Raw genomic sequence first — 12,607 nt, 5'->3', positions numbered from 1 at the left:
CAGAGAGCTGAGTGACTCAATGCCTGGGCTCTAGCACTAAAATGCCTGGCATCAAAGACTCACTTGACTTACAAGTCAAGTGACCCTGGGCAAGTGACTTATCTCTAGCCTCCGTTTTCTTATCTATAAAATGGCATAACAATAGTATCTCTCTCATATGTCTACTTTGAGCATTAGAAGATTCAATATAAATAAATACACTTAATGAGTACTTGGCAGACGGTAAAAATCTCTTCTGGCTATTTTTATTGCCAAAGCTATTCTTAGAAGTTTTAGTGATATATAACAACCACAAAAATTTGTAAATTAATAGAATGTCCAACATTAGGGGAACTTACAGCAGATCTACATAATCATTATGATTTAATACCCTTCAAGAAAGGAGACAATATCCCTGCATATAATTTCATAATGTCATATGACTTCACCTGTGCTAAAAATATGCATACAAAGACTGAAAGGAAAAATAGCAAAATGTTTAACATCTTTTTCTGTTGGGCATTCAGGATAATTTTAATTTTCTCCTGTATAATTTTTAGATTTTTCCAAACTTTCTCTAATATTCATATTACTTCTGAAATCAGAAAAGAAAAAAAAAGAAATTAGTTCTTTAAAAAAACTTGTACCCACAGGGTTGGGTTTGGGGGAGGATTGAATAAGTAGAGCATGGAGGATTTTTAGGACAATAAAAATACCCTGTATGATACCATGATGATGGATATATGTCATTATGTATTTGTCCAAACCTGTAGAATGTACAACACCAAGAGTGAGCCATATAATAAACTATGGACTTTGCGGTATTATGATGTGTCAATGCAGATGCATCAATTGGAATAAATGTACCACTCTAGTGGGGGATGTTGATAACGGGGGACATAATGCATGTTATGGAGACAGGGGATATTTGGGAAATCTCTGTGCCTTCACCTCAATTTTGTTGTGAACCTAAATCTGCTCTAAAAAAACAAAGTCTTAATAAATACATTTAAAAGTTTTTTTTTTAAAGAAGAAATTACTATTTGTTGTTTACTCATCTTTTATTTTTAGCTTGATGTCTGTTATGCACATTTCAATCAGAACTGAATCAGAAGTCTACTGGAATTTTACCCTTCTAATTCTCAAAAATCGCCCATGAAATTTTTCAGGAACTAGATCTATAGAAGGATCTGTAGTTTAATTTGTTTGGGAAAATATGTTTTGCTCAAACTTGCATTTCTCTTCTACTACATTTTGATGTAAATACCTGAGATCCTCAGAAAAGTAAGGGTGGAAAAAGACAAATCCAGGTAACAGTGAAAGCTACTGCTTTATTATCTATTTACTTCACTATTGGCTGAGGCACATTACCTATTTATTACTTTAAGGCACGTGAGTTTCCTATCAGCTAATTCCCTGAATCTTGAATGGTTTTAATGCATTGAAAACAGAGACAGTGAAAGATGGCTATTGGTTATCTTTATTTTCTCAGAACCATTCTGCTCCTTCAGTAACATGCTAAGCCACCATGCTTAAGGCAAGAAAAATTAAAAAAACAAAACAAAACATTTTAGCATTTGGTAAATATCCTTGAGTTTAGGGGACACAGACTTTTGTATAAAGAAGCCAAAGTACAGCTGTTGCTACAATTCAATGACCTGTGCAATTTCATTCATTCACAACTTCAGAACTTGGGAAATACTCCAGAGATTATCCTCTATCATTTGTTCTAGTAATGAATTTTATGTGCATGGACTTATTCACCAAAAATACTTGGTAGGATTTCCGAGAGCAATAAACTACAGAACTTCACAAGGATAAGCCATTTATCGGAATGTTTTTAAATGGCGGAAAACATTTTAAAAACAAAAATATTTTGCAGGGAATTGTTAATTCTGTGACTTCTGTTTTCATCAGTCCCCAAATGGATCGTTTCTAGTGGATTTTCAAACTTCTCAAAATTAAACTTAAGCTTAATTTATTTCTCTGTATGACCTCATAAGAAAGATCATGGGTGTTTCCCAATCCACAGCCATAGTACTGACCTAACTTCCCACCTAAGGAGTCCAATCACTGAGTCCAGGGCACAGAAAGAATAACTCATCTTAACTGAGTCCTCTCTGAGAGACATATCTACTCACAAGGCTTAGCAATAAATAAATAAATTTATATATACATATAATTTTATAGATAGATACACACATATATACAGACACATATTTATCAAATATTTTAGATTTAATGAATTACATTTATTTAACAAATAAATAATATATGCCTATATCCAACCCATTAGCAGTCTGATTACTTCAAATTGTAAAATGAAACACTACAAACATGTTCAAGGTTATGATCAGTCGAAACTAAAAGAGAATATAGCTTAAGCAGCAAAGTTTTGTTTCCAAATCAAAGGCTCTTTACTACATATTCCAGTCTCTGCCTAACCAACAAGATCTTTGATACCATATTAAAACCAACATTTGAGACAAAACAGTTTACCAGTGAGATCTTCATAAAAGAACAGGCAAATTGGTACCCAAAGATATCAGATTATTTGACAACTATTTTTAAAGAGTAATGACTCTTTCTTCTACATTTCTTAACAACAACAACAAAAAGGATATACTCACACCTAATAAACCAGTAAGGGCTAATTTCATCCCTAAAACTCTATAGAGTTTCACCCCTATTTTTTTTAATGTGTAGAAAAAAGCATCATGGAATAATACTGTATTATTACTGTTATGTATTAATGCTATTTCCTGTTAAATCCTTCTCCTATCTACTTCAAATTGTATCCACATCTCAAAGATCTAAAATCTTCCTTTTTGACTATTTATCCACCCCAAATACTTATCCCTCATGAAAAACTCCCATACTCAGTTGTGGGACTCAGATACGTGATTTCCTGTATATGGCATTGATCCATCTGTGTTTGTCATGACAATCTGAATAAATTGTAAGTTCCTTAAAATTCTTATCTTACCATCGTTTCTAAGCTTCTACTTTCTTCACCAAAGGCTTACTATCCTAAGGACATAGCAAATATCACTGTATAAATCTACATAAACTAATTCTTAATCTCAATTCTGTTTTTTTATTCTCAAGTCTCTTAGATCAGAGTGAGAGTGGCCACTAAAAGGAATAATACCTTTTTACACTATTGATGTTCAAAGACAGGAAAACGCATCCCAAACTACCGCTTTGAGCTGAGACCAGAAACTACAACTTAGTCATCTTGGTAGCCATAAAAAGATGTACCTGAATTTTCAGATGACTCAAGTCCAGAAAACTTCTAAAAAGAAAAGCAATTTCAAAATAACCTCAAAGGTCCAATACTGTTGGTGCAAAATTTATGCAAAAATAAAAAACAGAATATTCAAAAAATAATGCATTTTAGAATAAAAGCAAAAAAGAAAAACAAATACCATATGGTGACTAATATACTGATCTAGACATAATCAGTAATTTTTATTTCTAATTTCTGCTCCAAGTTAATAAGAACTGTCTGCTAATTTATATCAAGATATAGGAGGGCCTAAGGGCACAGCATTGCCAATAAAGGAACTAGAATTCTAAATATAACAGTTTATGTTTAATACATACCATGGTAAGCTGCCAGAATATTGAATGTAACTGTTGATGAAAAGTGAAATTCATATTTACAAGTCATAGCTACAGGGACCAACAAGGCTTGCAATTTTACGAAGTTTTAAGTTACTCCTCCATTCAAAATTACATCAAAGGCATGTTCAATCACATGTGCAGTACTATCTTAAAAAGATAAATGCTGGACAACTGCAAGATGTCATAGGTTAAACATGCCCTATAAATATTTGTTCTCAAAATAACTATCATTCACGTTATATAAAAGGCCAGGGTTCTGAGATTCAGCCTTAGTAGACACAACTCCTTGTGCAAACCTAAGACAATGATAGCCTCAGGAAAGTAATTAACAATCGCATCACAACCTTTATCATTCATAAATTTCACTCTCAGGGTAAGATTTTTCCACAAACAGGCCCTGGCAGCCAATCAAAGATTCCAAAGCACTGTGTCAAAATTTTATCTCTCCATCTGTCTAGAAGATAGATCCTTTCATTTACTTGGTTGTACATTATTTACGCTTCCCCATACTTTTTGTAAATGACCTGTTTTTGTTTTTGCCCTTACAAAGGCTCAAATAAAAGAAGACAGAGAAAGAGTGGGAGATTCACTTCCTGACTGACCTCTTTGTGATTCTAATGAAGAGCCCTAGGGAGGTTAAAAGTTTCACTGTGATCTACCTGGTCTCTGAATGTATACAGGCTAATGAGCCAAAGGAGAACCAGGACTCTGCAGTTCTTCCTTATTTATTCTGTCTAAAATAGAGAGTGGAGTGACACATCCTAACATAAGGAAGTATGTGCCCATAAAGGCAGAGTTTTGACTGCCTTTCTCTTAATTTCAGCCTCCTCCCTAAGACAGTAAACACATCACTTTGCTGGTGTAGGTTTTCCTCACCCCCCACGGTAGAAACCTCAACTACTATAAAGCACAATTCTGCCAAAGGGAACATGCCCAAATTTGTTCATTTTTTGAAACGCCATAATGTTTCAGATGAAAACACAGCCTGCCAAAGATGTCAAATAAAAGAATAACAAAGAAGAAACGAACAGCATCTTTAGACTTGAATTTCAATGCATAACCTCGCCACCTGTCAACCCGTTGTGAAGCAATGATCCCAGGGATGCCCTGCGAACACGGACAAGTTAGATCCCTGCACCTATCATCTGTATCAATCTCCACTCTCAGGACCTCACTGGTAATTGCGTCCTGCCTCTGGAACAACCTGCAGAGATGGCATGAGCCACTGGCAAACCCAACCCCGCCAGTGAATGGGCCATTTTCACAGGTTTTCATTCGGCAACAAATGCGGAGCTCAGTTCCTCGAGGTAATGGGAAATCCGGGGAGGAAGGGAGTTGGGCTGGGGGAGGTGGGGGTGGAAGGGGGCTCTTGCCTCACGTTTGGATTGGAAATCGGATAGAGGAGGTCGATGTCGAGAGGCCAGACACCCAAACCACCCTCAGTCTCCTCCCACTTGGCCTCAGAAAACAGGAATCCCATCTTGGACCTTGCGTACGCAGCGGCCACCACCTTAGAAGTTAGAGTCTTAGCTCTCGCACAACTGCGGGTGCAGACTCCCTGACCGAGAACCGCACCAGCCAGTCTTCGGTAGCGGAACTGCGGGATCCGACTCCGCCACCAGCTCCGCGGCGCCACCAGCTGCCGGCGGGGCAGGCTCGCGGGAGACCCCACCTCTCCCACCCGACCCTCCCTCCCCCACCCCCGCCGCCTGGGGCAGCAGCTTTGACTCACGCAGCCTCAACCCCGACACCACCTCGGCTTCCTTCAGTCCCCAATCACAGGGGTAGGGGTGGGAGGGCAGAAGTGGAACGGAGGGTCAGGGGGGGGGGGGGGGAAGCGGGAAAGAACGCAAACAGTCCGGTTCCCAAGAGCCAGGACGCAAGTGGCAAGACCCTGCTGCACGCCCACCACACGCGCGCACACACACACACACACACACACAGACACGAACACGCTCACCGACGCGCCCCGCTCCCCAGGTTCAATGCCAAGTGGCTACAAGATGGGAGGAAGGAAGGAGGTGGGGTGGCGGGAAGGCCCGGAGTTACTGGGAGCGGCGTTCGGAGAGAGCAGGGGATGCTTCAGGAACTGCCAAAGTGAGAAAGTCCCAGACCCCCTCTCCATCCCCAAGTCTGGGTTCCCCTGCCTGCAGCCCGGGTCGCCTTCCTTCCAGCGGGGCTCGAGAGGCGGGGAGGGGAGCCGGAGCCGAGCTTCCCCTGAGCTGCCCTCCCCGGCCTGGCCCAGGGCCCGGAACCCGGCCCCCCTCCAGCCCCGGCTTGGGGAGACTGCCAGGCAAGGAGCGACTTGCCAAAGGACTCTGGGCAGGCAAGAGGGCAGGACAGGAGCATTTTGCACGCTCCCGCCCGGCTGCTCATTTCTTCCTCTGTCGACACACCCCCAGTGAGCCCCCTGCCCCGACATTACACGCACACAGATACAGAGACACGCACCCGTTCGCCCTTCCCACCACCCCAGGTCCATCGATTAAAACACTAGTTGATTTCTTCCTGATTTAAAAAAAAAAAAAAAAAAAAAGTGCAACAACTCTTCTCAGGAGTCGCCCGAGCCAAGAAAGTCCGTCTGCGGGCGTCTTTCCATAGTTTGCTAGGAGTTAAGAAATCGGGCGGTCCCCAGTGAAAACGGGACCGGAACCCCGAGGGGGGCGAAAGGTGACGAACTCCGTCCCCACCCCCGCGCCTCTCACCTCCTTAAGTTCCTTGGCCACGTCCTTCAGGTCGCCCAGGACTAATTCTAGATCCTCCACAATGATCTTGATCTGTTCCTTCACCTTGGTTTTGGAGGCTGCCGGAGGTCCCTCGGCTGGAGAGGACGAGGAGGGGGTCCCCTTGGACTTGGCTGACATTCTCTGGGGGCAGGCGAGGCAGGTCAGCACAGGCGGGCGAGCGGAGGCTGCTGCGCGCCCCCGTCCCTGGCGCTACTGCGGCCGCTGCCGCCCCGATCCCCCCACATCTTGGACGCTCCCTGGGCAGCGGCGGGCGGCTGCGCTCGGCGCTCGGCTGGGCGGCCGCACACTGGTGCTGCCATCGACTCCCCGAGACGCGGCGCTCGGCGCGGGGCTGCAGACGGGCGAGCAGCGCGCCTGCGCCTCCTCCCGCCGCCGCCCGCCGCTCTCGCGCACACACGCGCTCGCTCCCCGCCCGCGGCGACGGCCGCCGGGACCGCCGCGCCCGGGGCCGTCAGCTGCAGTGCCCGCGGCCCGGCCCTCTGGGAGCCCTCGCCCCACACCTGGGCGTCCGCGAGCCGGGAGCCCGCTCCGCGCCCTGCGCACCCCTGGCCTTGATCCTGGAGCGCCCTCATCTTCGCAGCCCGCTGGGTGTCTTCTCACGGCGAGCCCGGGTGCTTCCTTCTCGCCCGCTAGCAGAGCCCTGGAGCCCCCAGCACACTTTCTGACAATATGCAAAGAACCACAGTAGGGCCAGGAGTTGGATTGGGGGGGCGGGGGGGGCAGTAAAGCGACCCTGAGTGTTTACCCAGGACCAAAGTATGTTCAGAAGGCCTCCAGTCACTCTCCTAGTGACCTACGAGTTAAACGGAGGTGTTCCTACTTCTGAAGGAGGGAGAGAGAGAAATGGGCATACATGAGGACCCCTCACCCCTGGAATAATGAAATTCAACCAATATTCTTGAAAGAGTTTGCCTAATCCTGCTGATTCCACAAAAGCAAGAGCGGATTTATTAATTTCAAGTCCTCACACCAAAAATCCCCCCCCCCCCCGGGGGGAGAGTGTCTTGAGACATCTTGACTGTACTTATCTGGGACAGCTCCTCTTTTTTTTTTTTTTTTAATTACCCTTTCTATTTTCCTGATGTATGTTTTGGGTGGGTGGGAGGGCAGAATAAGCTGTCTGCATCTCTTCTTAGGAGACTTGAATAAGAAGAGTGCCTCCAACTTTTTTTTTTCCATCAATTTTTTTTTTTAATTTCCATTTCGAGTCTTTTGCTACTTAAATAGGAAATAACTTTCTGACTGTTCTGTCAAAAGGACCCAGGGAGGGGAGTTAATAGGAAGCCTTTGGTTTCATTCTCAGTAGGTGGCTCCCATTCTCATTAGCTAAAGTTTTAATTTCCTTAGTAACAAACCCATGGGCTATTAGCTACTGACCTGGCAGGATGGCTGTACTTTATTGTCTTCAGTGCACACTACTCCAAATCATTATTTTAATAGGCTTCCCCTTTTGGTCATGCCTTCCCCCGGGGCCCTTGTTTCTTCCTCCTCACACCCCAGGTGGCTCCAACAAGCTTCTAGAGATGAAGAAAATCTTGGCAGTTCTTGAGTTCTTTAAGCCCTCCATAATCAATCAGTCTTCATTCTGAACAATTTATCTTGACCAAATCATTGGAAGTCATACATGGAGTATGAAAAAGAAGAGGCAACAGAAGAAAACAAATAGAAATTTAGATACGGTGTCAAAACAGTAACAGCATGGAAAAATACATTGAAAAATCAGAGGACAAAGAAGAAAGGTCGAAAGCAGGGGCTGCGGGGGGACAATTAAAGTAAAGAATCAACCAGTGTGCAGTAAGCAAATTGGAGAGGAGAAAACAAAGAAGAAATACTTAAAAGTGTTAAGTAATATGCTTAAGGTCTCTGAGTTGGGGAGAATAGATTTTTTTTTCTAAGTTCTTTTATCTCTGCAGGTTCTTTATATTATATACATACAACAGTAAAAATAATTATATCAGCTTTACAAACTCTCCCACTGGAAATTTCTGATCTTTAATGACACTCTCATTTCATATGTGAATAAAGATAAATGGTCAGAAATGGCAGATCATATGAGAAAAAAGAAAAAGTGTATTTCCTCTAGATTTGAAGTTTTGACTCTCAGTAGTAGGCAGGTAAATACAGAAGCCCCCAAACTCAAAGTATAATGATTTTAGGCAAGAATATTGGAGAAGAGGAGAGGAAGTGGTATTTTCCTTCCCACTGACAAAATAATACTCTTGTAATATAAGAATATATCCATGCTACTCTCAATCCTCTTCACTAAAGATGTGGGGGGAAAAAAATCTGTTGTCCTATGATATCCATTGCTACTAATGGATGGATAATGGCTCACAATTGAATCATAATTATTACTCAAAAACACACCATCCACACCCATGTCACAGTTTATTCTTAAATAATGGCTGTAACCTATCTATGTCTATATTGGAATACAGTATGGAGTCAATTGAAAGGGGAAAAGTTAAAACTGACTTCCAAACCCAAACTAAAAATCTTATAGGACCCAAGAAATGGTGGCTACCATGATTTTCCAGTTATTAAGCAGGTATGGGTAAAATATTCCTAAACAAGAAAATTTTACAGAGTTAAAAAACACTGAGGGAAAGAAAGCAGAATGAAAAGGACACAAACATACATTTATATATGTTTTATGTATATGTGTGTGCATATATATATATATATGCAGTCTATTTACTTTCTACTTTTTTTGTACCCGTATGGAAAAAAATCATTCATCATTCATTCCTTTGGCTCATCCTGGACTCTCTCAGAGGTTCGTATATGATGTTTTAAAGACAAATTATGGAGACCACAGAGCAAAAGTGACACATAGTAAAATTTCTGATGAATCTGTCCATAAATTTCTTTATGTACTAGCACTAGCTGCAAATGGGTACAACTCAAACCCCATCACTTATAAACTTAGACACAATAACAGATTTCTAAATAAAGGAAGGTCTTATTCACAGAAGTGATTGTGCATCCTGCATTTTATTCTGTGTCTTTATATTTTCTGAGTTTTGCAGCAAGAGGATTGGATAATTACAGGAGATCATCTAGTGGTTGTTTTTTTAGTTACAAGCACTTATCAGTATTCTTGAGCATGTGTGTGTGTGTGTGTGTGGTGTGTGATCTACTGCAACTGATCCCTAATAATTGATGTGCAGGAAATGTTAGGACAGTGACATAATTTTGAATTCATAAAGAGTTCAAGAATATTCCCAAAATACTTTGTCCCATTTTGGTGCAGTGGCTCTTACAGATTTATTACCTTAACAATGCTCATTGATTCTCAAACAATGGATGCTATGCATGATATAACATCACTCTTAATGGAGACTTTTGGTTTTCTTATTTTTTCTTTTGCATGAATTTCTTTTCATTTGAAAATCTAATAAAGTTATTAGAGATCTTTGAAAAGATGAAAAAAAAAAGAATGGCAGCATTGCTCTGACCAAAATAGTTTTCTCTGGGGGACTGTGGGGGAGAGTGGGAAAGGACATGAATGGCTAAAAAATAAAATGCTGTCAGTGAAACACAGCAGAGAAAAATAAGGAAAGTTCTCCATATATACAGTGACTAGTAAATACATTGCATATGGGGCGCCTGGGTGGCTCAGTCATTAAGCGTCTGCCTTTGGCTCAGGTCATGATTCCAGGTCCTGGGATCGGGCTGCATCAGGCTCCCTGCTCGGCAGGAAGCCTGCTTCTCCCTCTCCCACTCCCACTGCTTGTGTTCCCTCTCTCACTGTGTCTCTCTCTGTCAAATAAATAAATAAAGTCTTAAAAAAAAATACATTGCATACGTCTGGGCAGTGGCTCTCAAAGTCTGGCATGCATGGGAGCTTGTTAAAGCACAGATTACTGGCCCCCCCGCCCCCATGGTGTCTGATCCAGTAGGTCTGGGGTGAGGTCTGAAACTTGCCTTTCAACGTGTTCCTAGGCTGCCAGAAAGGGATCACAGTTTGAAAATCACTGGTTTGAGAGATGAAAAGAAAACTTCAGGTATCTTTTTTTTTTAAAGATTTTATTTATTTGACAGAGACAAAGCACAAGCACGGGGAGCAGGAGAGGGAGAAGCAGGCTCCCCACTGAGCAGGGAGCCCAATGTGGGGCTGGATCCCAGGGTCCTGGGATCACGACCTGAGCTGAAGGCAGACGTTTAACTGACTGAGCGACCCAGGCGCCCCAAACTTCAGGTTTCTTTTTAGCCACAGTAAGCCTTAAAGATCGTCTAGTTATATCTCTTTATGTTATAGATGAGAAAACTAAGACCCTGGGAGGTTAGAAGATATATCCAATGTTTCACATCTAGAGAATACAAACTACGAGCTAGAACTCCATGTTGACTCATATGTTTTGTTGGAGTGGCCTCCATTTGTCCCCAGGTGTCTCCTTTTTATCGACTGCTTTTGGCACGACGTCTAGCTTCTATAGATAAATGCATTTTGGTTTACAAAATGTGATCTGCAAATTTAAGTGGAAGTATTCTAAGTAGAACTGTGTCTATTGCAAAGCAGTTGCTCAATAAATACCTGACACGAAAATAAAATACTGAACGAAGTGTTGTCCATCTCTATGCGTTTTGGGATTAATTTAATTCAACCAATATGTTTTAAATGGCTACTCTGGGCAAGAATCTACACCATGGAGGATCTGTAGCAACTAGGTTTATCAAGACACAGTCCTAGTAGGAACAATTAGGTAATTCCACACCTGACTCGAATATAAAAACTGAGATTACCTCAGAGTATCTCATCTTGCCTTCTCTCCCAACTGTAATCAATTTCACTTGATCTCCGAAGTCAATATATAGTTGGCTTTTGTTTTGTTGTCTTTTGCTTTTTATCCATGTGTCAGAAACTGAACTTTGCCTTAACAAAGGAAATTGTTTCAGAGCCAAATCAAAGAAAGGTAAGGATAGAAATACCTTCACGTGGGATTGGAACCAGAAATTCTAAGATCACTGGGACTGCTTCTTTCTGTCCCTGCATCCCACTGCCGTTTTGTGGATTGTTACCTTCTCTTAAGCTCATTTCTACATAATGTTAAAATGGGGTCCCTGGTAAGTCCAGGCTCACATCTTCACCACTTTGCAACTAGAAAAGGAAAAGATCATCATAGCAAGCTTCCAGGAGAAGACTTTGATAGGGCTAGCATAGGGTATGGACACAGCCCATCGTCATGACTGGCTTGGTTGCAAAGCTGATACCAGAGTTGGTGGCATTCTTATAGAAAAGGCATACATTTGTATCCTTATTACCACGATTTTCCAGCAGGTGGCAGTAAAACAAGTTATTCCACCGAAATCTGTATATTATGATAATTTTCTTATATAGAAGTAAAGTCTTTTGGGGGCGCCTGGGTGGCGCAGTGGGTTAAGCATCTGCCTTCGGCTCAGGTCATGATCCCAGGGTCCTGGGTCGAGCCCTGCATCGGGCTCCACACACAGTGTGGGGTCTCCTTGAGATTCTCTCTCCCTCCCTCTCATGCTGTCTCTCTCTCTCCCTCTCTCTAAAATAAGTAAAATCTTTTAAAAATTTTTTAAAAAGAAGAGGTAAAGTGTTTTCAAGAAGCAAAATCATTTTCAGATTCACACAAAGAAAGACACCATAGAAGTTAGCAATGCTTGGGTGAGAAACTGGTGGTGAGGAAGTTTAATGACTGGCCCAACTTGGATCAAATTGCCTACACCTGTGCCCTATTTCTCCACCAAGAGGAAACGTGCCCCTGTGAATATAAAAACAACAGGTATCCTCCACATAGACTTTAACTGGATCATATACCTTATTTTTTTCTCACACTTAGAGATTAACATCTTTTTCTTTAAAGATTTTATTTATTTATTTGACAGAGACAAAGCGAGAGAGGGAACACAAGCAGGGGGAGTGGGAGAGGGAAAAGCAGGCTTCCTGCTGAGCAGGGAGCCCGACGCAGGACTCGATCCCAGGACCCTGGGATCATGACCAAAGCCGAAGGCAGACGCTTAACGACTGAACCACCCAAGCGCCCTGAGATTAACATCTTTTAATCGTTCTTGCTTCTCAAAGCTAGCTTCGCTCAGGTTTTCCATTGGGCATTCAGTTTACCTGTACCAAGAACCCTTCATCCAGTCCCATCTCAAGGTCCCAGCTTAGAAGACCTCACCAAGCCCAGAGCCGCTGAACTGCCCCACATGTGCAAGCAATTCTGAAACAATTACTCCTTTCACCCAAGTCTTCAGGAGTTTCCACTCATCCTAAATCCCTGGGA

The 12,607-nt window shown here is 42.5% G+C and overlaps 1 protein-coding gene across 1 annotated transcript in view; it reads right to left on the bottom strand.

The window, feature by feature from the left end:
* The window catches only part of PRR16 (proline rich 16), a 178,350-nt gene extending 171,880 nt beyond the window's left edge, over positions 1–6,470 (bottom strand). Inside the window, exon 1 of the mRNA XM_028103615.1 lies at positions 6,312–6,470. Within this exon, the coding sequence (XP_027959416.1) occupies positions 6,312–6,470 (159 nt within the window). The remainder of the gene's footprint in view (positions 1–6,311) is intronic.
* Between the last annotated feature and the right edge of the window lie 6,137 nt (positions 6,471–12,607).

The sequence above is a fragment of the Eumetopias jubatus genome, unplaced genomic scaffold, assembly GCF_037043125.1.
Source record: "Eumetopias jubatus isolate StellerSeaLion01/CBP00866 unplaced genomic scaffold, mEumJub1_p1.0 scaffold_5, whole genome shotgun sequence".
Lineage (NCBI taxonomy): Eukaryota > Metazoa > Chordata > Mammalia > Carnivora > Otariidae > Eumetopias > Eumetopias jubatus.
The sequence above is the reverse complement of the archived record's forward strand: the minus strand, read 5'-3'. Positions and strand labels throughout refer to the sequence as shown.